At 39.7% G+C, this 27,782-nt stretch overlaps 1 protein-coding gene across 4 annotated transcripts in view; it reads right to left on the bottom strand.

Annotated features, from left to right (window-relative positions):
• RAP1GDS1 (Rap1 GTPase-GDP dissociation stimulator 1) overlaps nt 1-27,782 on the bottom strand; it is a 119,449-nt gene that overhangs the window by 77,617 nt on the left and 14,050 nt on the right. For 3 of the 4 annotated variants that reach the window (XM_060779203.2, XM_060779204.2, XM_060779206.2), the window contains exon 2: nt 4,820-4,930. In XM_060779203.2, the coding sequence (XP_060635186.1) occupies nt 4,820-4,930 (111 nt within the window). The remainder of the gene's footprint in view (nt 1-4,819; nt 4,931-27,782) is intronic. The other variant, XM_060779205.2, reaches the window with a different exon arrangement.

Below are 27,782 nucleotides of genomic sequence, written 5' to 3'. Positions count from 1 at the left end.
GATTTTTGTTTTTTGTTTTTGTATTGTTTTAACTGTTACTTGCTGTAAGCCACCTTGAGTCCCAGTAGAAGGGGCAGGATATAAATAAAACTTACTACTACTACTATTACATCAATATTTAGTGCAATTAAACTTGGCCCTCCTTCCCCACGGATCTCCATCCATGGATTGATTCAGCCATCCTCAGCTATAACAATAACATAACTTTATTTTTGTATCCCGCCAACATCTCCCCAAAGGGACTCGGGTGGCATAGTTAAAATATAATCGAGTAAAATACATAAAACAAGATCATAAAACAGTATAAAACAACCATCAAACAAACAACTAATAGCCTGTCATAGGAAATCAATTACTGAGCTCAGGTGGGTGGGCTGGTGCAAATCAGTAGCAAGGACAGGGCTGATAGATAAAGTGCAGAAGCCAGGTAACAAATTAGGAGTAGAAGGACAATATGAAACAGAACACTATAGCTACGGGCAAGGAAGGAACAGTAGTAAAGTGCAAGGGTTATAACTGGGCCACCCCAAAATTATCTAGGGAACTGTTTAATCAAAAGCATAATGGAACATCCATGTTTTGAGGTGTTTACAAAAAAGTGGACATGGTAACTAAAAACAATCAGGGGGAAAATCCAAAGAAAGCTTTATTTTTCCATTTTATATATGGGATGCCATTCTACTGTATTTAATGGAAGGGAATGAGCATCTGTGGAGTTTGGGAGAGGGGTTCTGGAACAAAACCCCAGCGGATATCAATGGCCCACGCTATAGTATTACAGGGAACGCTTTAGGCCCAAAACAGTGATATATTAAATATAGAAAACAAGGGGAATAGCTTTGCCTTTTTAAATCCTTTTAAGATTTAACACCCAGGATAACAAAGTCTCCTTTATTTTCTCTTTACTGTCACATTTTGGAGGCTTTGTTTATATCCTTTCTCTGATTTTTCTCTCCCCCTTTCTCTAGTTAAGTCACCCATGCATCCCAGTTAATTTGTGGCTGACTTTGTGCGAGAGACAGAAGCCAGCCCGCAGCTGTCACCGGCAGCCCTAAAGCAGGAAGCCCATAGTATAAGGCAGCAACACTCCTCTCACTTCAACCATTAGAATGAGAACACCCATCTGCTGTTCCCTAGAAATTTCCTGGAGGCTAGAGATGTGTGAAACTCTCTCTTCATGAGCCTTTTGTTTGGTACTGATCGCATTCCCAAAAGCTAGAAGGTAAGGACCCATGTGGGAGACCCAGAAGGAGAAGGGCAAGGAAAGAGATAACAAACCAGGCCCTGTTTCAGCTGTCATGGATTGAGAAGAGGATTAACAATATGTTGCAGAATTTAGGTACCAGCATGAAATGTACATTGTCAGCAATACCAAGACATATTCTTATTCATGCTAGACAAGGGTTCATTTAAAAATAGTGAGAAATAAATAGCTTTAAAAATCCAAGCTGTTTACTTTTCATACCAAGGTGTAACTATACACTGAGTAACATTTACTGAAGTGAAATTCAGATTCTTTCTCATGAAAAAAATGCAATTTTAATATGTCTCTAAACTATCAGTTTCAATTTTGTTGAGAGGTTCCTCCATATACTATTCCTTTGGGCTTTTCACCCTATAGTCACTGTTGCTGTTGTATTGCTTCGGGTTGTTTCGACTTACAGCAAACCTCCAAATTTGGAAATGGCTTGAAGGCACACAACAAGAAGAATCTGACTGCCTATCAATCAAAAAAATTCAGAATATGAACAAAACCCAATACAAGCCAAAACCATATCCATACAACAAAAAGAAAAACAAGCCAAAGATATTGCAACATAATCAAATTAATACTGGAGTAAACTCAACCAGTAATCCCAACTAGCACAGACTAGCAAATCAGTGTGACTTCCACAAGTGCTAATTTACCATTCAGCAAATCTAACAGTTGTATTTAACTCACTGTTTTCAGCTAGTATCACAAAAGAGAAAAAAGATAGGCACCAGTTCATTTTCACTGGGAGACTGTTCCAAAAGAAAGGCACCAACACTCTTATTATTGGTGAATTGGATACTACCAATTCTCTTCACCACTGTTAAAAAGGCAAGAGCCCTGGTAGAAAGTACGATATATTCTGGTGTATAAGACTACTTTTTAACCCAAGAAAATCTTCTCAAAAGTCAGGGGTCGTCTTATACATGGGAGTATTCTTATACATGGGAGTGGTCTTATATGCTGGCATAGCCTTATACACAGGAGTAGTCTTATACATGGGAGTAGTCTTATACGCTGGAGCAGTTTTATACGCTGGAGTAGTCTTATACACAGGAGTAGTCATGCACAGGAGTAGTCTTATACATAGGAATCGTCTTATAGAGCGGGTGCTGAAACTTCCAATTGGATTGGAGAATCTGTGGTTGCCGCATATGGTGGGGGGAGCTCAAAAATGGCAATGGCCATGTCCCTGCCGTATGCAGCGACTATATGAAAGCATTAAGGGCGACGCTGCACAAGTACGGTAGAAGAAAATCCATTCATCCAGGATTCGTGGACTTAATGCGGTCCTGATGGTGAGGTGAAGGGGCACCTCACCAGGAAGGCGTAAATGAAGGGCGGAGCAAGTTGTAGGCATCAGGGGCACCCAGGATATGGAAAAAAGCGATAGAATGGCTCTGGGCCCAGACAAACACACCTCTTTTACCTGTCTGACCTCCTCTTCTGCCTCTCAGATCTCGTTCCTGAAGACTGCAGCTGCACATGTGCGAGATCTGAGAGGCAGAGAAGGAGGTACAGTAATAGGAAAATTACCATATTGAAATTAACTCTGATGCTTTAAAAAAAAATTGTGCGCGTTGGAAAAGGGTTAGTCTTATATGGCAAATATATCCCAAACTCTATATTTTAACTGGAAAAGTTGGGGGTCATCTTATACGCCCAGTTGTCTTACATGTCGGAATATATGGTACTCCAATAAAGAACTTAAAGATCAAAACACATTTATGTAGACTAGATAACAGAGGTATTAAAACGTGTTAGCAACTACAATTTAAGATAAAGAAAAATGTATTATATGTTTCTCTGTAATGTACTGGAACATTTACCTCTTCATTTAGAAGTCACGTGGGTCTTTTCTTTAAAGAAATGCATGGCTCTCCTTGGACACAACAGTCAAACTCATGAGATAACATAAGGGTAACTGCAGGAAATGGATGCATTAGCTAGGGAACATACCACGCCCCTGCATCTCCATTTCTAAGCTGAAGAGCCAGCATTGTCCATAGACACCTCCAAGGTCATGTGGCCAGCATGACTGCATGGAGCACCATTACCTTCCTGCTGGAGTGGTACCTATTTATCTACTCACATTTGCATGTTTTTGAATTGCTAGGTTGGCAGAAGCTGGGGCTAACAGCAGAAGTTCACCCCGCCCTGCCGATTTGAACTGCCGACCTTTTGGTCAGATATTAAGCATATAATTTTTGCTAAAAATAAATCCCTAGTCTAATCCCAGCTACATATGAATAAGTGTGGCAAAGGCCCACATTTGAAAACCTAGGCAAACAAATGCTATTTTTTGAAGTCATAACCAATCTAGGTGGATCAATGTTAAGATATGTTCCTATGAGAGAAATACATCTTCATGTGAAATGTCTGTATTTCATACAGTCCAGATAAATATATTTTTCACTTCTAGAGCAATGTTGAAATATTTAAAAACCAATTAATTAATATTTAGCAGAACCACTATGGTTTACAATTTAAAATAAACAAAGATTTACTACTGTTCTAAAATGCAGAATGCACAAACACAGGAAGAGTATATGCTCCCAACAGGAGCACCTCAAAGCAGTGGGCTTTCCAACTAATCCCTTGTTTGATTTCCTCATAGCCAATGTATTCTGTTTGTTGTTGATGCCGAGATGTAAAGATTTCATACAATAAATATGAAAATCCACCAGTACACAAGATATACAAACACAAAGATAAATAAATAATAAGGATCTACATAAATTAGATGGTACATTGGATTGCACAGAAAAGGTGCATAAAAATAGGTACATTTTCAAGTAGCATCAAACTTACATGCCTTGCTCCAAACAACTACAGAACAAAACTCAACAGTATATTGTGCTACTAGCTGATCTCAAAGACAGAATGGCTCTATAAGAGAAAAAGCAGAAACCTGTAGGCCCCAACTCATTTAGGCCCTTATACTAAAGGGCCCTGGCAGCAAACAGACCTGATATGTATTATTGATAGTTTGCCCTTGCAACAAAACCATTCCAATACTTACATAGAGCTATGCATTTCCATGTAAATAATGAAGGACAAATGATAGAGAGAGATTGGCCGAAACCCTGCAGGTACTTAATCCCACGTGATCTTGGAAACTAAGAGGTGCCAGCACCGGTTAGTACTTGAATGGGAAATCACCAATGAATACCAAGTACTATGTGCTGTATTTGTGAGGAAGGAACTGATAAAACTACCTCTGAATATTTCTTCCTGTTTTCCTGGGGTTGCCATTAAGTTGACAAGTTAGACACATACAAATAATATGAGATTGGGAGAGAATGCACACAAAACACATCAACTCACACACTGTAGAGTTGGGGGGGAAACACATTCTTTGTGCATTTCTGTCTTGCTCTGTTATTAATATCTGGGTTGTAGGGCGGTGTCGAATGCCTAATTCACCCTCCACCGTTCTGTTCAGAACAAACTGCAATTCCACCAGATGCACTTACGGTTTTATTCCATTTGATACACTTATTACTTCCATAATCATTTATTGATTGATTCATATGGTATGAAATTGCAGAGAACAATAAAACTTACTGTTTTGAGCCAGTGCTTGTAGCAGACAGTCCAAACACCCCTCCAAGCTATCAGCTGTGCTGTCAACAGCTGTTATCTTCAGCTTCTTCAAGGCATCCGTTAGATTATCTGCTTGGATAACATGAAGGAGAAAGCAAAATCAGTACCATGGTCTGTCAATTGTATCTCATGGGCTTAAAAGTGCAAATCAGCATAGATAAGGTGATGCCAAACGCTGTTTCAACATAAGGCAGCTATTGTTTTGTCTCTCTCTCTCTCATTCTCTTCTGCCAAAGGGGAAGGATGTTTTTGGGCTGTGAAAGGAAGGCAGAGTTATTATAGCTCTGTGGTTGCAAGACATACCATAGAATTATAGAGTTGGAAGAGACCTTGTGGGACATCCAGTCCAACCCCATTCTGCCAAGAAGCAGGAAAATCGCATTCAAAGCATCCTCAACAGATGGCCATCCAGCCTTGTTTAAAAGCCTCCAAAGAAGGAGCCTCCACCGCACTCTGAGGCAGAGAGTTCCACTGCTGAACAGCTCTTACAGTTAGGAAGTTCTTCCTAATGCTTAGGTGGAATCTCCTTTCTTGTTGTTTGAAGACATTGTTCCATTGCATCCTAGGCTCCAGGGCAGCAGAAAACAAGCTTGCTCTCTCCTCCCTGTGACTTCCCCTCACATATTTCTACATGGTCATCATGTCTCCTCTCAACCTTCCCTTCTGCAGGGTAAACATGCCCAGCTCTTTAAGCTGCTCTATATAGGGCTTGTTCTCCAGACCCAATATATTTTTCCTTAAATTTTTATCTCACCTTTGTCTTACAATCAACCAATGAGACAGATTGGACTGAGTAACAGCAACCGGCTCAAAGTCATCCAAGGAGCTAACTGGATATCTGAATTTGGATTTTTCCAGTATTAGTCAAATTCTTTAGCAACCACATGATTGATAGCTTTATAAAAACAAATCTCCCAAATTGTGCTTCCCTTGCTTTTTACTTTAGTGATATTAGATGGTGTCAGACTCTCATGGAATACTTGATGTGAAAAAATTGCCCTACAAGTACATTTAAATAAATTGCATTATTTTGGTTTAGTTAAAGTGCATTCCCAGTGCAACTAAAATTCTTCATTGTACTGTAAAACCTCTTTGGCTTTTATTTTAAAGTGTCACTCAGGGGAAAAAAATCTAACATTTAATCTCTACAATTAAATATCATTTCCAATTTGTTTCTGAGCACAATTCAAGGTACTGGCTTTGCCTATATAGTCCAAAATGGTTTGGGGCCAGTCTACTTGAGGGGCCGCATCTCCTCCTATCAGCCCACACAAATCCTGAGATCATTAGGAGAGGCCCTCCTTTCGGTCCCACCACCATCACAAGTGCGGCTGGTCTGAACGAGAGAGGGCCTTTTCGGTGGCAGCCCCACAGCTCAGGAACTCCCTCCCCAAATAGGTACATTTGGCAATCTCATTATTAGCTTTTCGCTCCCAGGTTATGGAACATTGTTATGGAAGTAGGCCTTCCATGACAACAAACAATAGCAGCCTATCTCAGTCAAACAAGGCGCACATAGCCAAAGACTTGGAGCTATGAGACATTTAGTTTAATGTTTTTAATATTTCAGGAAACCTCAGTAGCCTGAGGCATGGGGATTTTAAATTATAATGAAATATGTGATTATTTTATGCTAATTTATATTTATGTAATTTGAGGTTTTATGCAATGTGTTGATTTATTGTTTATATGTTGGGTTGGTGGGATTATGGTTTTCTGTGTTATGTAGTTTGTTTTTTCTATTTTGTTCGCCAATCTGTGGGATATCCCAATCTGTGGGATAAAAGTGGGATAGAAGTAAATAAATAAATAAGAATTTCTTTTTCTTCCTTTCCCTCCTTCTCTGTATTTAATAATGCTCATCTTTCCTGTTTTTGTTGCTGTGTGCCTACTAGTCATTTCAGACTCATGGTGACCCTAAGGCAGTGGTTCTCAGCCTGTGGGTCCCCAAGTGTTTTGGCCAACAACTCCCAGAAATCCCAGCCACTTTACCAGCTGTTAGGATTTCTGGGAGTTGAAGGCCAATACATCTGGGGACCTGCATGTTGAGAACCGCTTCCCTAAGACAACATTATCACAGAGTTTTCTGGGTCTGGGAGTATGTGACATGCATTCTGGTCACCATGAGGATTTTCATGCCCAAGCCTAGATTTGAAACCTAGTCTCCAGAGTCACAGTCCAACATTCAAATTATTATACTCTGCTGGCTCTCCATTATTTCTGTACTTCAGTACACATCACTATTCCATTGGAAGAGACATAGTCATAAAATTGTGGCTCATGTCTTGGGTACAGACTTATGGAATAAGATTCCTCTGGGTAGATCCTCAATATAGGGGTTTGTTATTTACATCATAACTGGAACTTCAGACACAAATACTTCTACAATCTTTTCCCCCCTTTCGTTTTATTTTTATCACCAATATAGGAAAGGAATAAAGACTTTTTGTTGTCTCTGTGGCTAAGCTGTCCAAAGTCAGAAGTTCTTGATGATCTAATGCAAAATCTAATGTAACCTCCAGCCTACCTTCTGATGACCCCATGTCAATATTAACCATTGCATGCCATGACAGAATGTGGAAACTTCCAGGAATGAAAAACAGAAAAATCCAAGGAGTTTCAGTTATGAAATAAACATCTTGCCTCCTGATGATTCTTTAAGACAGACTTCCTATAGCGGCACAATTATTTTCCCATAAAACATAACGAGACCTAGAAGCACCAGTTATGTCAAATATTTTGTTTATCCAAGAGGCATAATATGTGCGAACAGCTGCAGTTTAATTCTACCTTCCTTCTGCCAGCTGATGACTAACCGCATGTGTGAATAGACTAATATTTTTAAAAGACATGGAATAACTCAGATTCCATGCCTACTAAGGCTATAATCCTAACTCTCCTTATTTGGAAAGAAGTCCCATTGAAAATAAAGGGAAACCAAATACCTATCAGGATGTCAAATCAGCAAAGCAATGGTATTTCCTTCCTTCAAGCCCCACTTAAGTAATTATCCTGAATCAAATCTTGCTATACAACAACATTGTAGCATTTCCATCGTTTGCAAGTTACAAGGTACATGAACAAGTATTACGCCACCCTGAGTCGCCTTCGGGCTGATATGGGTGGGATAAAAATAGCGTAAATAAATAAATAAATAAAATATAAAATAAGATTTGCTAAAAAGCAGAGCATTCCCCCCCAAAAGGGATCTAAAGAACAGTGTCTATCCTGTTTCTTCCTTTTTGTCATTTAGAAATGTCCATGGTTATTCTGCTTCCCTCCCAAATATTAACAGGTACCTATTGGGATTTCTATCAATTTCACTTCAACTTTTGATTCTTCAGCAATCATTATTTTATGTAGAATGATTGTTTAGAGTCTGACTGACTAATATATGTGTCTTCTTTGAGAAGGCAACCTGAATACAGTAGAGTCTCGCTTATCCAACCCTTGCTTATCCAACATTTTGCATTATCCAATGAGCCTTGGCTGCTTCTGGCTTGGAAGAATAAAAACAAGGCTCTACCTCTTCCTCGGAGAATTGTAATGAGGCTCCTCTTCCTCCCTCCCTTCTTTCTCTGGCTCTTGCTCCAGACTCCACTTTCTTCTTTGCTCTCTCCTCCCTGAAGCCTCGCATTCAACCCAGGTGAGGCTTTGGGGAAGCGCATGGGTAAAGGGGGAGCCCCACCGAGGCTCTTGACCTCAGTGCCCTTCCTTGCCTCACCCCTCTCCCTGCAGCCCCGGACCAGCCCCCCCCCCCCCATCTCGCTCTCTCACCAGCAGCAGAAATATTTGCTTTATGGAAGAGGAAGGGAAAGAAAGAAAGGTCTTGTATTGTCAAAGGCTTTCATGGCCAGAATCCCTGGGTTGTTGTAGGTTTTTTCGGGCTATATGGCCATGTTCCAGAGGCATTCACTCCTGACGTTTCACCTGCATCTATGGCAAGCATCCTCACTACCTCTGAGGATGCTTGCCATAGATGCAGGAGAAACATCAGGAGAGAATGCCTCTGAAACATGGCCATATAGCCCGAAAAAACCTACAACAACCTAAAGAAAGGTCTTGCTCTCTGGTGCTCTTGACCTCAGCACCCATCTTCACTTCGTCTCCCTCCCTGCAGCCCTAGCCCAGCTCTCTCTCTCTCATTCTCTCTCTCTCACACAGACACCAGCAGTAGAAATGTTTGCTGTATGGAAGCGGGGGGGGGGGGGGGGAGGGAAGAAAGAAAGAAAAGGTACTGAAGGTGGAAGCAAACTCTGCCTTTGCTCAGGTTTAGTAGGCTTTTACTTAATCCCTCCGTATTATCCGAGATTTTCATTTATCCAATGTTCTGGCGGCCCGTTTATGTCAGATAAGCAAGACTCTACTGTAGTCAATTTGCCAGAAAATGGGGCTCTATATGTTTGCCTGTGTGGGGCTGTCTCAGGAAAAAAAGAATCAGCAGTCCAAATTTGAGAGGAGATAAGAAAGAATGGAAAAGTCAAAATTACATTGCTAGAGTTAGCTAAATGCTGGGGTACATACAGTAAATATGGCTCCCTGCTTTAATGGTCACTTGTAAATAAACATATTTTTAATAAAGGCATCATAGGCTTCCAGTTCTATTTCACTGAGACTCTTATGATCTCTGAACAATAGAGGAATTAAGTAACAAGATCAAGATAAGATCAACAACATATGAAGAAAGTTTTTTTTAAAAAAAAATAACAAAATGGTAAGTACTTTACAGGCTAAAACACAGAAATTATGTATACCAATGTTCATTTTTATTATGATTTTTTTTCTTTCATTACACAAATTCACAAATAGCGAAGTCTGCAATCTGGTCTCAAATCAATTAATAACAAAATAAGCTCTTCTTTTCCAACCTGTTTGGGTTTCCCATATAATATATTAAAATGCAATATGAGAACTGCAGAAAAGGAAAAGTTCTCTTTCAGTAAAAGCTAACAAACACATTTCTATCCAAGTAAGGTATAATTGACAAGAATTCCAACATGAAGATTGTTTTTGGTGGTGGTTTCAGGTTGTTTCCAATGTATAGCAAAACTAACTCGTAAATGCTTCACATGGTTTCCTGGCAAGATTTGTTCAGAGGGGGTTTGCCTTTGTCTTTTTCTGAGGCTGACAAGAACATGATTTGCCCAAAGTCACCCAGTAGGTCCCCATGGCTGGTTTCCATAGTTGTAGTCTGAGATCAAAATTAAGTGATATTGCTTCCTTTAGGTAAAGAGAACTGATCCAGGCTACACGCTTAAGCTATATATACACTACAAAAAGCATTTTAACCACTCGTGGAACATTGCGTGCTTATCAAATCAACATTATCTCTATTCTCTTATCTCTCCTAATTTGATGTTATCTGCTAAGGTGATAAGCATGTAATGTTCTATCATTCAAGTCATCTAAAAAGGTTTCCAACAGCACAGGGCCACAGAGAGAACCTCAGTAGATACATCTTTCCAGGACAAAGGGAAACTGGTGGTGAGCATTCTTTGGGTGTGGTTTATCAATCAGTTACTAATGCACCATTAAATAGTGCCATCTAAACCATAGTTTTCTAGCTTGTCTACATGAATAACACAGGAGACCTTGTCAAAAAAATTATAAAGCTTAAGATATACTATGCTTTGGTCAGACCTCACCTGGACTACTGTGTCCAGTTCTGGAAACCACAATTTAAGAGAGATATTGACAAACTGGGTCATGCCGAGAGCGGGGCAACTAAAATGATCAAAGGTCTGGAGACCATGGCCTATGAGGAGTGTCTTAAAGAGCTGGGTATTTTTAGCCTGCAGAAGAGAAGGTTGAGAGAAGACATGATCGCCATGTTTAAATATTTGAAAGGATGCCACAAAGAAGAGAGAGCAGGCTTGTTTTCTGCTGCCCTGGAGACTAGGACTTGGAGCAATAGGTTCAAAATACAGGAAAGGAGATTCCACCTGAACATTTGGAAGAACTTCATGACTGTGAGAGCTGTTCAACAGTGGAACTCTTTCCCAAGGGGTGTAGTGGAGGCTCCTTCATTAGAGGCTTTTAAACAGAGGCTGAATGGCCATCTGTCAAGGGTACTTTGATTCTGCTTTTCCTGCATGGCAGGGGATTGGGCTAGATGACCTATGTGGTCTCTTCCAACTCTATGATTCTATGATACACTGACTTATGATCTGATCTACCAAGCTTATAATTATATCAAAAAAGAGATAAGATGGGTCTGGCATAGCTTGTTTTTGGAAACCCATGATGGCTGTTAGTAATCCTTTCCCAAGTGCTTACAGCATGATTCATTTATTATCTGCTATAGAACTTTTCCTGACATTGACATCAAGTTGACTAGTCAATAGTTCCTTTGGTAGTCTTTTCTGGCTACTTTAAAAATGAGGATATCTGCCCTTCTCTAGTCCAGTGTGATCTCTCCTGTTCTCAAACAATTCTCCAAGATTTTCAAAGATGGCTCAGAGAGATTACAACGGAAAGTTCTTTTAACATTATTGGTTTGGAAGACTGCTAGCTAATATGTCCTTACCAACCACTGTAACATGGAATTCATCTCCACCAATCAAACGTAACTCCAAAATTCAAGCTCATCTTCTGCCATTCCAGCTGTTACTGGACATTTGAAATCTAATGTGTTTTCCCCTTTCCAAGATAATCAATACCTTTTGTAAATTCTTTCAAAGTAATCTGTATGCTTTCCTGCTCCCTCCTGGCCCTATCTCTCCCCTCTTCCCTTACGCTGTATATCAGAAACAAGGAAAAGGAGGACCCCAGCTGTGAATAGGCAGGCAATCAGGAATGTAAAGTGATCCTAATCACCGAGGATACATCCAAAAGGCTAGGAATCATTAGTCATAAATTAAACTTCTAAAAAATACATAAATACTAAGCTGGTGAATTCTCATACTTCAATTAAAATCAACCACAGAAAAACATATGCATTAAGTCATTAGCACTTCTTCTCATATCATTATATTTCTATTCCAAACTGTAACTTCCTTCAATCATATTCAAATGGTTCTCAATAAATTGTGGTGATAGGTAGTTTTATATCCACTGGCATACACTAAACTACTTTGCTTAATTTTTAAATGTAGCTGTAACATTTGCTGGAGTAATGCCTAGCAGACAATTTTACAAAACCATACAGCTGGGTACATGTCTAAATTCTTTGACAAGTGCTTGGATTTCAACCATCTGGTCTTCATGGACCTACTGCTTATTTTCAGGTTCAGCACTTGTTTGCAAGTACTTTCATATCTTTGTGATCTTATTTTGGTACCTGAAAGACAACTGACATACTATGGAGTGAGTTATAATTTAGTAACAAAGAGTTTTGTGGCACTCCAAAGACTTAACAAGTTTTCTCTGGCGTAAGCTTTTGTGGACTGCAGCCACCACCATCACAAACGAACAGATGTGACTAAAACTTGTTAGTCCTTAATATGCTACATGACTGTTTGCTGTCATTTTTTTTCAGCAACAGACTACCACAAATGAAAATGTACACAAAGAAATAAGACCCACGACACCTGCAATGTGCCACACATATGCAAGATTTTCCACCACCTCTTCCTTCTCTCTCTCATCATAGTAGGTGCCAAAATTATGGTTCTTATCCTTCTCTCCTTTGACATACTGTTTATTCCGCCATGTGAGGGGGAGATGTAATACATGCATTTTTAAAAAGCGTGCAGCACCATTCAACATAAAACTAATTCAAAATTTATATAGCAAGGTCTTTGTTTTCCTAGAACTCTATAGGTAGTCAAAGCTGTCTCTAGGAGTGGCAAGACAATGCTCCATTCTGTTTTCTAAATTCAAAAGCAAACTAGATATACTCAGTTTGACTGGTCTGCCAAGCTAACTGCTTTAAAAAAAACCCCTGTAAAATTGAAAAATTTGGGGCACTCTCAGAAATGTGCTAACACTGTCAACTATATATTCAATTTCACTTTCCAGGCAAAAACTAGAATATGGTAAAGGTTTCCCCTTGACATTAAGTCTAGTCGAGTCTGATTCTGGGGAGTGGTGCTCATCCCCTAGAATCAAACACGACCAGGCTTAATGTCAAGGGGAAACCTTTACTTATTATTTTTTTCAGGAAGGAGACATGGGAGTGTTGGAGGAACTCACAAGATTTCTGTTGGAGAAGGCTGAGCAAAGAAGTTTTAAAGAAGGGATTCAAGCAAGAGGAGATGGAATAGTGGGAGTAACTGGAGGGACAGACATGAGTGCTGCTGGAGGCTAGGCAGTGAGGAAGTTAAGTAGGGCCTACAGGGAGAAAAAAAGAAGAAAATAATAGTAATAAAAATGTAATATGAATAAACTTGTAAAGAATGCGAACAGATAATATTGAAATATGTCACTATAATGTATGCCTACAATAGACAAGTATTATCTGTTCAAAAAAAAATAGGGCCTACAGAAAAAGGGGAAGGAAAGATGGTGTAGATTGGTGTGGGATCCTCTTGATTGCTGGAGCAAGCAGACAATTATTTATGTCAAAATGCAACAACTGAAGGTGGCCATTTCAAGTATCAAGGACCTTCAGCTTTTGCAGGAGGAGTCTTCAGAGGCATGGGTGGGAAAACATTTGTATTTTGTGGGCCACATTTTACCCACCTTTGAATTAAATAATATTTTACTCATACATTAAAGCTACTGTATGCTTGTGTGTGTGTGCATACATGTGCATTCAAATCACCTGGCAATTTATGGCAATCTACTGGAATTAATAGGGTTTTCTTAGGCAAAGTGGTTTTGTTAGTTCCTTCTTCTAAAACAGTGGTTCCCAACCTGTGGTCCATGGACGACCAGTGGTCCGCAAGAACTAATATACGGTCCGCAGCCTCACCGTTAGTACACTGTTGCAACGAGAGCGATTGTTCTCGCAAAACTCTCTTATAGTGCTGAGACAACGGGTATGTCGGAAGGGGAGAGGCTGACTACCCATGAAAGGTGCGGCAACAAGCCTCCTGATTGCTGCTTCTCTTCCTCCTCCCCCTTCCCCCTGAGTGGAGCCGTTCCATGTGGCACCCTGAAGTAGGGGTGCCTTAGGTGTCTTTGTATTTAGGCCTTTTCCTGGGGTTATTTGGGGTGCCAAATTGCATTGGATAGAACACATCAGCTCTAGGTTATTTAATATGATTTTCTATGGGCAAGCAGATGACAACTACTGCATCATCTCTAATGTTCTGTATAAGAAATTAGAGATGATGTGATGTATCCAATGGAATTTTCTGAATCAGCACCCCTGATAACTAAACCAAATCAAAAGTTGACCAAAAACTGATTCGTAAACCTTTTGGTACTAATGTTGGAGAGTAGTTCGTGGTCAAAAAAGGTTGGGAACCACTGTTCTAAAATATAAGTATTGTACTAATCAATTGACAATAAAAAATTTGTGTCACAGAGAAAATTTCCTTTGTGCTTCCTCAATAGTTTGAATGCTTTAACCAACAATTTTGTTGATCAATTCTAAAGAATTTATATAGTTTTTAAAAACAAAAAAAAGTGAAGTGATGTATTTGGTCTGGTGCAGATGCATAAAAGAGTTATTACAAAATAAGTTCAAATCTTTCATAGTAACAAATGCCTCAGGCCAATTTAGATTTTATAAAACACAAGAAAAGATAACAGTTAGCAATTTTAAAAAATCTATACTGTACTTAATTAATATTTGTTTGTAATCAAATGGTGTAATCTTGTTAACTTTTCATTCTTGGGATGAAGTGTTTTGTACACTGAAATAAATGAATCTGGCACAGTCTTCATTGCTTGCTTTGTAAGATATATGCAAATCTTGCATTCAGCAACACGAACAAAGTCCCTGAGAAACTGAGAGTATGAATTGAACAGACAGGAGTTTGGGGTGGTTTTTTAAAACTGGTGCCAGAGATAAACAATGTCCTCAATGGATAACAACAATTTAAAGCTCTTTGTAGCCATAGCGAAATCAACACCAGAATAAATTACTCATAACAAAGATTCAACAGCAGGTAGTAATTAATCAGTCATGGTAAAGCAGAGCTGGAGAAAGCGGCTTCCATCTCTTTGGTGCTATATTGATTGCTTTCAGGAGCATAACCCTGGGAAATGCAATGCTTCTCCATCAAAAAGGCAGAAACGGAGAGAGAAAAAGAGAATCTGCTCGAATGTAGTTCCATATATAGGTCTTCTACAATAATCCATACTAGCAAAGAACTACACCAAGCAATCTATATCTCTATCTCTATATCCCTTTCCCTCAAGGACTCAAGCAAATAAAACAGAAAACTAATTAATCAAAGATCCACAAATGTCATTACATTAAATATAATTTTGCATAATGAAACTGATACCATATTATACAATAAACTCCATTTGGTCACACACCCCTCCCCCCAAATCCTGATAATTCTCTTCCTCTGTAGAAACATACACATTTTAAAGTAGTTCTTTCTTGAGTGAAGAGAAAATGTGATTTCTTTCAAGCACTCAAGGAAACAGCTTCATATTTCTTGCCACAAGCAAGTGTATGATATTGATATTTTCAGACATGTTCCAACCTTCATGCACAGCTGGATGAATCACCACATTTCAATTTTTAAGAAAAAGCACAACATTGGCTGATAAGTGTTTAAGATGATTAACCGTTGTTCAGATTTCAAAACCCACTTAGCAGAAAAGACAGCACAGAGTGCAGATTAACTAAAGAAAATAAAGTGTCCTATGTGGGCTGAGACATATTTTTTGTCTTCAAAACCTTGGATTTTGTTTTCCTGGTACTTCATATATTCTAAAGGAGGTCCCCAACCCAGGTATCCAAGGGTACTGCTGGAACAAATGAAGACTTTCAAATCCATGTTTTACAAAGCTGACAATTCTTTACTGTTGACATTACACCGAACAGGTATTTTAATCTGTGAAATAGTATTATTGATAAAGCATATAATGGTTGGGCCATCAAAAAATACGACTCCGGCAACTAGGATGTTGTATCCCAGAGTAGGAACTCCTCCGTACTTAATCACCACACCAGTTCAATAAAATCAGCAAGCAGTTTATTGAAGAACATATAAAGGCAAAACAAGAAAAATGGCAAAAACGGTATAGTCCAAAGATATGAAGTAGTCCATTAACTTCAAGGAAGAAAGGTATAGACCCAAAATCCAAGGATGCAAAATCCAGGTAAACAAGACAGCATGAAAATTCAATACACAGAACTCCAGAACAATCCTTTAGACTTAGAAACAGGAACTTGACAAACTTGGAATATGAAACTACAAATTTCCTTGGCACAAACTTGATGCACAATGTTCTTTAAACTCCAACATTGCCCAAACTAATCTAAAATCTTTTCCCTGTCTCATATAAAGCTTTTCCTGTCTCATAAATGATCAAGAAATCATTGTGTTTACCTTTACAACCAGATAACTGCCTCTTTTCTCTTTTCTAATAAGCACAGTGAACTTCGGCTATCTTGGGAACTCGCCCTAAGTTTATAGAAGTTTTGTCTTCTGTCTCCTGGCTCATTAAGCTCTGCACCTGACAATTCATCCTCAGAAGACAATTCCCAAGAAAAAGGCTGCTCTGGGTCCCCTTCAGGAATTTGGCCTTCTGATTCTGCAGGAGAACCACAACATTCATTTTCAAAGCTTGAAACCTCAGCCCTTTCAGTAAGACCAGGATTTGAAATCTCAGGCTCAGCAAAACCAACATTCCCAGTGACATCAGACACAATCATTGACTGAACTACAACAATAGGGGAATAATGAGTGTAAAGAGAATGGAACTGTTCAAGAAGCAGACTTTGAAGGCATTAGGAAAGTCACAATTCAAGTTAATCTGGATAATGTTATCTGTCCAGTACCAAATTTGTCAACAAGAATACCCTGAATACTACCTTCAGCTCCACACTACACTAGTTTGAATTAAATATCTGCATGCATTCATACCAATATTCATACTTGGAAAGCTGAAAGCAAGAGTCAACTGAATTTTTAAAAACTGTATGTCAAGAAAGCTGAAACATGAATTGCAGGTGGGAAGAAGGCAGGTTTGTATCTGCTGGTAAAGCTCTTGATGGTTTGTAATTAGTTGGCTGGCAAGGATTTCAGACTCCCAGTTAGTAAGAAGAATAGCAGAAAAATGACATCCTCTCAGAAAAATATACCTCTGGCTATTATCCTTTTCCTCAGATTAATTGGTGAATTTTGCCATGTAAAACTCCACCCAAGTGAAATCTGACTGATTCCTATACATAGCAGCCCCCTGCATCCACAGGTTTTGCACACATTGATTCAACTAACCATGGTTCAAAAATATTTGGGGGGGGGGCCCTCCAGCACTCATTTAAGTTGCTTGCCATTTAGTATAAAGGGTCACCATTTTATTAGGAGCCACAGTTGCGCAATGGGTTAAGCCCTTGGGCAGGCTTAACTGCTGACCTGAAGGTCGGCGGTCTGAATCTGTGTGACAAAGTGGGCTCCTGTCTGTCAGCTCCAGCTTCCCATGCAGGGACATGAGAGAAACCTCCCATAGGATGGTAAAACATCCGGGCATTCCATGGGTAACATCTCTGCACATGGCCAATTCTCTCACACCAGAAGTGACTTGCAGTTTCTGAAAAAACCCATTTTATTACAGTAAAATTACATATAATGTGATGTGAGCATCCAGAGATTTCAGTATCCATGGGGCATCCTGTGAATCAAACCCCAGAAGATCCCAAGGGCCTAACAGTCCTTCATCCAAACAGCTCAGGATAATGCAACCAAAGCCTCTAGGCTGGGTGCTGGGTGAAATGCCGTCTTGCTTCTTAACTGCAGAAACAACTGCATAAAAACTTTGTATATTTTGTTTTAGCAGACAAGTCTTTGTAGATAAAACAGAGGCACTGATTCATGGTGCCAATTCATGTTATGCATTTGTTAAACAGTTTCAAATATGGATTTTAATGTAAAAGATGTTCTCTGTCAAGGGAAATTCAGCAATACAGAAAAGCACACAAAGGCACACAGAAAAGCACACAGGGAAATCTCATGTGTCAAGATTTTAAAAAAGATTTCCATAAACTAATTCTCTCTCTGTGGCGTTTCATTCAAGGCAAACAGTTATCTTCACATTTTCAAAATACGCCTGTGCCAAGATGCTGTAAAATTAATTAACCAATTTAACTGATACATTTCAACCAATTTAAACTGCATCAGTTAAGAGCAAGGCCATTAATTATACTACAGTCTTCAGAATAGAACACCAGTCCCACAAAAGATCAGATGCAATGGTCATTTCTTAATTCTTGTCTTGAAATGTGAGAAATCTTTTTAATTTAGAAAAATTTAAAAAAATCCATTTCAAATTATTCATACCAAGTCCGTGTCTATGGTCACAACAGGCCACTTGATCTTTCTCCATCAAAATATGCATGAATGTCTAAGAAATCATGTAAGAGTTTTATCTCCCTCCAGATTATTAATTCATTAAAGGGCTTGTGCTGAGAGTCGTTAAAGAAACCCTAATGATTGCAGTTGCAATGAATCAAGAAAAGTAAAATACAGAAAAGATTTCAGCAAGGTATGACATTACTAGTTTTCAAGTTCCATACTCCAGGTGAGCATTATGTATGCATTTGAGCTGACATTGTTATAGGGAAGTCATATTTACAACATCATTAATTCAAATATACATTGGTTTTTGCATTTTATGTTTTGTGTAATACTGTGTTTATTGTATTGATGGGCATGGCCTTATGTAAGCCGCCCCGAGTCCCCTTGGGGGAAATGGAGCGGGGTATAAACTATTATTATTATTATTATTATTATTATTATTATTATATTTGGTGCGTTATGCTTTATACAAACTACACAAAGCATTTTTGCCCAATGATAATATATGGTGTGTGTGTGTATATATATATATATACATATAAACCATGAGAATGGTTAATTTGCAGTGATAGTAAACTAAGGCTGGATCCACACTGCCATATAATACAGTTTCAGAAAGCAGATTAACTGCATTGAATTGGACTATATGAGTCTACATTGCTGTCTAATGCAGATCATATGCAATGTTGGCCCCTTGCTCTACGGTTATGAGACTGGATGGAAGCTACAAGTCCTTCTGGAGCACAATGATACTTCCCATATCGATAGAAGTTGTCTATCCAGAAATGCAAAATGTTCCAAAATCCAAAACGGTCCACATGGACGGTTGAGAACAAGTCATCTTTACTTTCTGAAGGTTAAATGTTCACAAACTTTGTTTCATGCACAAAATTATTTCAAATATTGTATATAAAACGATTTTCAGGCTATAGGTATATTTGAGAAACACAAATGAATTTTGTGTTTAGACTTGGGTCCTATCTCCAAGATATCTCATTATGTATAAAGCAATATTTTTTTAATCCAAAGCACTTCTAGTCCCAAGCATTTTGGATAGGGGAAACTCATCTTGTATTAAATATTGTAACAATGGCGTGAGACTTGGCAGTTAAACCACATCAGTGTTATTCTTCAATGGTTTAGAACAGAGTTTCTCAAACTGTGCTCCTCCACGTGTTTTGGACTTCAGCTCCCATAATTCCTAACAGCTGACTGGGATTTCTGGAAGCTGAAGTCCAAAACATCTGGAGGAGCACAGTTTGAGAAACACGGGCTTAGAAAGATCACTGCTTGGTCTTTAATATGGGTAACACTGGTGGCCAGCATAATTCTATGGCGGGGTTAAGGTCGCAGGGGGTAAGATTCACTCCAGGGACAGAACTGTGTAGCCCCACAGGTCTTTTTAATCAATGTCTTTGCCACAACTAGAAACAGTATGACATTTGCAGCAGGCTGGGGGGTGGGGTTCACTATAATCCTCTCTGTAGGCAATGGATGGTGGTTTCTGAAGCAATCCTTGCTGACCTCCAGCTGAGGCACTTTATGTGAATGCCGGCACAACACTCGGCACTCAGCATGGGTCATTTTATTTTGCACTGCACTACTAAAAGCAGTGGCATTGAAACAACAAAGCTGGCCTGTACAGATTTTTCAGTTCACAGCAGTCACTGCTTCTCTATTTAAACTGTGTGTTTAAATAGAGACACAAACATTAGAGCAAAATATGAATGAATGGGATGATGGATGGATATTACAAACTTCCACTGATTCTAGCAATATATATTTGTTCATACATCCAACAGCTTTTCCCTCTTTCACTGCGAGCCAAATTCTACTGCAGTGTTTCCGGTGTGAATGTTGCAGTTATCACCCCCAGACAGGTGCTAAATACAGTACTCAACTTGAATTCATCGTCTTCACTGCTTATCTTTCAATGTGTCGAACACTCACACAAGAAGCAGACTTAAAAAAAATTGCACAGCAGTGCAGAGATTTAAAGCAGAAATCAAGCCAAATAACACGTTGCCAACAGAGGAAGACGCTATTCCTCCTGTCCTGTCACTAATCCAATCATAAAACTAGGATCGCCACCATCCAAAAAACCAAAACACATCACCAAAACTGGATCTAATAAGGCAGCATAAATTTGTACCAATTTAATTGACTCATGCTATACAAGAGGTCGGACAACCATTTTAAGAGGGTATGCTCTTAAACGGTATAAATCATGTCTCATTCTCACAGCGTTCACAGTGAAGCAAAAGTGTTAGGAAATTTAAATCATATCTTACATAAACTGTTGTTGTGAGTTGCACACTCAGGCAACCCAAACTATGATGGATTCTTGTTCTACTAGTCTTGCTCATGGCTACAGAGAATGTCTCTCTGTTGACTTAAAAAAAATATCAGAGCCAAGGAGCCAATCAAAGGAATCCTCAAAATGTGGCCCTTCACCTATTTGGGCTTCCAACTCCCAGAAGCCCTAGCCAGCTTTCTCAATGGTCAGGAATTCTGGGATTTGGAGGCCCAATCAGCTGGAGGGCCACAGTTTGAGGATGCCTGCAGTACAGCATACCATTCCCAGTGGCCAACGCAACACTTATGGGAAACCCACAAACAGAACATGAATACAATAGTCTTCTATGTGTATGACTTGTCCAACTTCACCAACTGGCTTTCCATAGCTGAGCAGGATTTTTACTTAGTCTCCAGAGTCATAGTTCAATGCTCAAACCACACACTATTAAAAATTGTTGTTGTTTATTCATTCAGTCGCTTCCGACTCTTTGTGAACTCATGGACCAGTGCACGCCAGAGTTCCCTGTCAGCCATCACCACCCCCAGTTCCTTCAGAGTTAAGCCAGTCACTTCAAGGATAACATCTATCCATCTTGCCCTTGGTCGGCCCCTCTTCCTTTTTCCTTCCATTTTCCCCAGCATCATTGCCTTCTCCAAGCTTTCCTGTCTTCTCATTATGTGGCCAAAGTACTTCATCTTTGCCTCTAATATCCTTCCCTCCAATGAGCAGTCAGGCTTTATTTTCTGAAGTATGGACTGGTTGGATCTTCTTGCAGTCCAAGGAACTCTCAGAATTTTCCTCCAACACCACAGTTCAAAAGCATCTATCTTCCTTCACTCAGCCTTCCTGCTGATCCAGCTCTCACATCCATAGGTTACTACAGGGAATACCATCGCTTTAACTATGTGGATCTTCATTGCCAGTGTGATGTCTCTAATCTTCATTTTCTTATTGAGATTAGTCATTATTCTTCTCCCAAGCAGTAAACATCTTCTGATTTCCTGGTTGCAGTCTGCATCTGCAGTAATTTCTGCACCTAGAAAGATAAAGTCTGTCACTGCCTCCATGTTTTCTCCCTCTATTTGCCAGTTATCAATCAGTCTGGTTGCCAGAATCTTGGGGTTTTTTTTATGTTTAACTGCAGCCCAGCTTTTGCACTTTCTTCTTTCACTTTGATTAGAAAGCTCCTCAGCTCCTCCTAGCTTTTGGCCATCAAAGTAGTATCATCTGCAGATCTAAGGTTGTTAAAGTTTCTTCCAGCAATTTTAACCCCAGCCTTCGATTTGTCAAGCCCCACACATCGCATGATGTGTTCTGCATACAAGTTGAATAGGTTGGGTGAGAGTATACAACCCTGCCGTACGCCTTTCCCAATCTTGAACCAGTCTGTTGTTCCATGTTCAGTTCCTACTGTTGCTACTTGGTCATTATACAGATTCCTCAGGAGACAGAAAGGTGAATTGGGATTAAAACAGCTGTGCAAAAAGATTTCCCATTAATGTAAACAAATTCTTCTATTCTTTAATACCATGTTATTGAGAATGTTTCCAATCTTGAAACTCTCTTGGAAAACAGTAGGAAGTTGATGTGACACAGAAGAAAGCCTTCTTGGTTTTGGTAGCTAGCCACTTACAGAATCTCCAGTTTTTGAAGGGATAGATGAAGCTGAAGAAGAAATGCTTTTTTCCAACTTTGGTTCCTTCAAAGCCAGCAGTAGCTTCTTTCCAGTGCCAGATCAAGACATTGCATTTTATTTAAGTATTTGTCTCACAGTTGCATAACGCTTTAACATTCTTAGTCTTTTAAAGCAATTGCAATGTATTTAAATGGTTTAATATGCTTTTATCTTGTCCATCCGCTTTGCTGTTGAGGTCTTCAGATTGTTCTTGGAAGGATCCTTCCCTGTGGCCCCTTCTGAGAGTACATTACTTCCAACTATTATACCCACAGATTCACTGGAACACACAAACCTCCTCACCACAAGGTGACAATCCACTGAGGGGACTTGAGTTGATTAGTTTGTTGAGCATCTTACTGCAAAACATGCTTGACTAAATAATAATTGTTTCTTTAATCAGAGAACTACTTCTCTCTGCTTCCCATATTCTCTTTTTACTTGGTCATTAAACATTTATCTCTTATCTTAATAGGCGATGGAAACTTCCTTAACAAACTTGGAAAAAGGAATAGGTTCCTCATTAAAAGTCTGAACCTTTTTATAAACATAAGAGATTAAAAGGAGTATGTGTCTCCTGTCTATTCCCTCCTTCCACTGTTTCATGTCTGAGTGGTTAAAGCAGAAATTAGTAGCTGCAATATGTGCTCTGTCTGCAAACGAGATCAGAATTAAGAAGGACAGTTTTGATAAAGTGCGGCAATTTTATTTTTAGTATTACTCTGTCTAAGACTTTATATGGTACAGCATTAATCAACTTTTGGTTATTGCGTTTTACGGGATATTGATGGTTTTAATTATGGAAGTTTTAACTACTAAAAGTTCAAGTGCTTTATTGCTGATTTCCAATTTTGTACATATTTACCATTATGAAGTCAACTGAATTTGTCAAAGTTACAAACACAGTAAATACCTGGATGTGAATACTCAACAGCTCAACAGTAGGGGAGAAATTCCCAAAGATGCCACTATATTATTTCTGCTTCCATTTCATACGTTACTATCTGAATTCTTTCCTCTTTTTTCAATTCTGTTTGACAGCTTTGAACAGCAACATTCTTTCGAAATGCTTCATCCATGATATTTTGTTCAGTGAACCTGGTGGATATCCAGATCACCTGGGAATGCACGACTTTATCTGAAGACACCGAAAGCTATTACTTCAGAATCTTCTCATGCTGCTGTAAATATCCTGATTGTATGAAAGTTCTCATTCTTTGTATGATATGTGCACGTAAACCTATTAACTACTGTTTTCCTAAAGCCATTTGGCACAAGATAGCTGCTTTTGGCCTATAAGGCTCTGACCATATTTCATCCAAAGCCTATTCTATCTCACAGGCAATATTACACAGTTCCCAAGATCAACACAACTCGAGGGTTAAAAAACATCTTGATCCTTTATGCTTGGAAGATCATGAACCTCAAAACACAGTTCATGTATCTCAAAACTCATGCTGACATACATAACCAAACCAAATATATTTTTTAAAAACGACAATAACATTGCATTGGAGTCTCATTACAGTCTTGAAATCTAATAGCCCATTTAAAAAAAAACGTGTTAACTTATTTTACAAGCATTCAGATAACACCTTCTAATTACTGTGAGGATACAGGGAAGTGAATTTCTTTTGAGAAAGATGACTATGCTTTTATTTGTTCCCCATGACCACATTCTGAACTCAAAACACTATTATCGCAAAGCATATTTTCCCACTGAAATGCTATTAATTCTTCCCGGCCTCCCAACATCCCCCCCCCCCCAATTATTTTTGAATATGAAAATGTACTTTATAAATAATAAAAATGTATAAAAATAATGACACATAATAAAGGAGAATGTAAACAAATAAACTTGCTTGGTTCCATCCAGCCACTGTAACAAGGAAGCATATTTGAGGTAACACAATGTGTATTGGCCAGTGTAACAGCAAGGCAAAACCATTCCTATGCAAAAATAAGCAAAGAAAAATCAACTTTTTGTGTCCCATGCTCTCCTTAGGTAAATTGCTTAGATTCACCGGAGCCCCCAGTGGCGCAATTGGTTAAATCCTTGTGCCAGCATGACTGAAGACCGACATAGGTTCAAATCTGTGGAGAGTGTGGGTGAGTTCTGTTAGTTCCCGCTCCCCAGGCAGGGACACGAGAGAAGCCTCCCACAAGAATGGTAAACCATCAAAACATCCGGGTGTCCCCTGGGCAACGTCCTTACAGACAGCCAATTCTCTCACACCAGAAGCGACTTACAGTTTCTCAAGACTTTAAATACGTAACCTCATAGATTTTCCCACTACATGGTCTCAATTGCACATAGAAGGAAAAGGGAGGCAGATGAGGAGAGAAAGAGGGCGGCAGCCAGGCTACTAATGGGAGCAGCGCTCATGGAGCATATGATTCCGCTGTTGCTCCAGCTCCATTGGCTCCCAATTTGCTACCGGGCACAATTCAAAGTGTTGGCTTTAGCCTATAAACCCCTAAACCAGTGGTTCTCAACCTAGGGTCCCCAGATGTTTTGGGCCTACAACTCCCAGAAATCCCGGCCAGTTTACCAGCTGTTAGGATTTCTGGGAGTTGAAGGCCAAAAACATCTGAGGACCCCAGGTTGAGAACCACTGCCCTAAACGGTTCCAGCCCAACTACCTATCCCAACGTGTCTCTCCTTACAAACCTTCCAGAAATTTAAGATTATCTGGGGAGGCCCTGCTCTCAATCTCGCCTGCCTCACAGGTGTGCTTGGTGGAGACAAGGGACAGGGCCTTCTCAGTGGTGGCCCCTTGGCTGCGGAACTCCCTTCCTGGAGATATTAGATCGGCCCCCTCCCTCCTGACCTTTAGGAAAAGAGTAAAAACCTGGCTCTTTGAGCAAGCTTTTGGAATCTCATTGTAATCAGCATTGTGAACGAATATGGAATGGCTTAACGATCCAAACTGTTATGAATTTAAACCTGGAAGTCATTGATTTTTATAGTTTTAAAATTTTTATATGGATTTTATTAAGTGATTTAACCTGTTTTAAATGATGTATTTATGTGTGTTTAGCATCTAATTGTTGCCAGTCTGTACACTGCCCTGAGTTGTCTTCGGGCTGAATAAAAGTGTGGTAAATAAATAAATAATAAATAAATAAATAAAGAGCAGCCCTGCTGCCATGAGAGGGAGGTGGACAGAGGGAGAGGGAGAGCAACCCCGCCCCCCACCATCATTAAGGCACAAGAGGGAGGCGGACAGTAAGGGAGAGCAGTCCCGCTGAGAGTGCGGGGGGGGGGGCAGGCCGGCCAGATGAGCTGCCACGAGAGGGGTGGGTCAGAGACTCGGGACAGAGGAGCCTAGAGGAAGAGGAGGGCAGAGGCAGCACTGTACTCTCTCATGTCCTCGGGGCTGCTCGTACATCAAAATGGCACTCTGAAGTCAAAAATGGGATGCTTGTAATTTGAGGTTCCATTGTAGTGCTTTCATTCCAGAGAAGATCTGTCACACAGATTTTTAGTAAATACTGCAGTTGACATATTTATTCAGGTGGGACTATATATGGACTGATTTGCGCGCGCTAATATTTAATGTTGTTTTGTATGCTTCCCGTTTGAACTGCTGCTTCCATTATGTTGTTTTTCAATGATAGCATATTCAGAGTGTTTCTTGGCTGGAGTTTTGTTTTTATTTTTGTAAACCACCTTGAGAATAAAAATTTAAAAACCCAGTACACTGGCATGTTTATTGAATATGCTTGGCTGCGATCCTAAATGCACTTGCCTGAAAATAATGTACTTACTCCAAACCAAATCTATTCGGAATTAGGGTGCTGAGTAATGTCAAAAATGGCCCTGAACATCTCTTGGATTGCTTCCATTTTTGAAAGCCAACAACCTCTGCAGTAGCAACTAATTACTTCCATCCACCTGGAAAGAAATTTGTAGTTTAAGCAGTCCCTCAGAATGGCTAGACCTTTTTATTCACCAGCTTGGGGCAAATAATTAGAAACTGAATGGGTGACGCCTGGCTCGAGAGCAGTACGTGTGAAAAAGATCTTGGAGTCCTCGTGGACAACAAGTTAAACATGAGCCAACAATGTGACGTGGCGGCAAAAAAAGCCAATGGGATTTTGGCCTGCATCAATAGGAGCATAGTGTCTAGATCTAAGGAAGTAATGCTACCCCTCTATTCTGCTCTGGTTAGACCACACCTGGAATATTGTGTCCAATTCTGGGTGCCACAATTCAAGAGAGATATTGACAAGCTGGAATGTGTCCAGAGGAGGGCGACTAAAATGATCAAGGGTCTGGAGAACAAGCCCTATGAGGAGCGGCTTAGGGAACTGGGCATGTTTAGCCTGAAGAAGAGAAGGCTGAGAGGAGATATGATAGCCATGTATAAATATGTGAGAGGAAGCCACAGGGAGGAGGGAGCAAGCTTGTTCTCTGCTTCCTTGGAGACTAGGACGCGGAACAATGGCTTCAAACTACAAGAGAGGAGATTCCATCTGAACATGAGGAAGAACTTCCTGACTGTGAGAGCCGTTCAGCAGTGGAACTCTCTGCCCCGGAATGTGGTGGAGGCTCCTTCTTTGGAAGCTTTTAAACAGAGGCTGGATGGCCATTTGTCAGGGGTGATTTGAATGCAATATTCCTGCTTCTTGGCAGGGGGTTGGACTGGATGGCCCATGAGGTCTCTTCCAACTCTTTGATTCTATGATTCTATGATTCTATGAACTGGGTAGGAGAACAGCTTTTCAGCATTCAGTGTTGTTGGAGTGGGAACAACTTCTTTATGAAATCATAATTTCAAAAACAATGACTCATGTCAATATCAGCAGCAGACTAATAGACACAAAACAAGTTAGCTCTATGTCAAGTTGTGAATTAAAATGTACCCTTTGGACCAAAACTAGAAAAAATGACTAAGTTTTTCTTCAAACAAATGAAGCATGAACAACTTTTAACGGGTGGGAATGACAGACTCATCTTGCAGAATCACTGTGAACTGTATCCAACACTTTTTGCTGCTAAAATTCATTAAAATAACGAGGGAAAGCTGCATTGCCATTCTAGCATAAAGCATGTGTTTTATTTTACAGCCAGATAGCTCTACTGAAAGAATGGTTCCGCTAAAAAAACAAACAAAGCAGAATTGCTTAGTACCTTGTTCAAATGTCAAAATGTGCCCTTTCTTTACGTACAGCAATCTAAGAAACTAGAAAAATAGGCAGTGGGGCATATTCTGTGGACATGTTGTCTACCCCAGTAAAAGCCTTTTTCTAAGGTATATAACACAGTGGAGCAATGGGTTAAACCACTGAGCTGCTGAACTTGCTGACCAAAAGATCAGTGATTTGAATCTGGAGAGCGGGGTGAGCTCCTGCTGTTGGCCACAGCCTCTGCCAATCTAGAAGTTCGAAAACCTGCAAATGTGAGTAGATCAATAGGTACCAATTCAGCGGGAAGGTAACAGCATTCCATGCAGTCATGCTGGCCACATGACCTTGGAGGCATCTACAAACAACACCGACTCTTCGGTGTAGAAATGGAGATAAGGACAACCCCCCAGTTGGACATGACTACACTTAATATCAAGGGGAAATCTTTAC

The sequence above is a fragment of the Anolis sagrei genome, chromosome 5 (assembly GCF_037176765.1).
Source record: "Anolis sagrei isolate rAnoSag1 chromosome 5, rAnoSag1.mat, whole genome shotgun sequence".
Taxonomy (NCBI): domain Eukaryota; kingdom Metazoa; phylum Chordata; class Lepidosauria; order Squamata; family Dactyloidae; genus Anolis; species Anolis sagrei.
The sequence above is the reverse complement of the archived record's forward strand: the minus strand, read 5'-3'. Positions and strand labels throughout refer to the sequence as shown.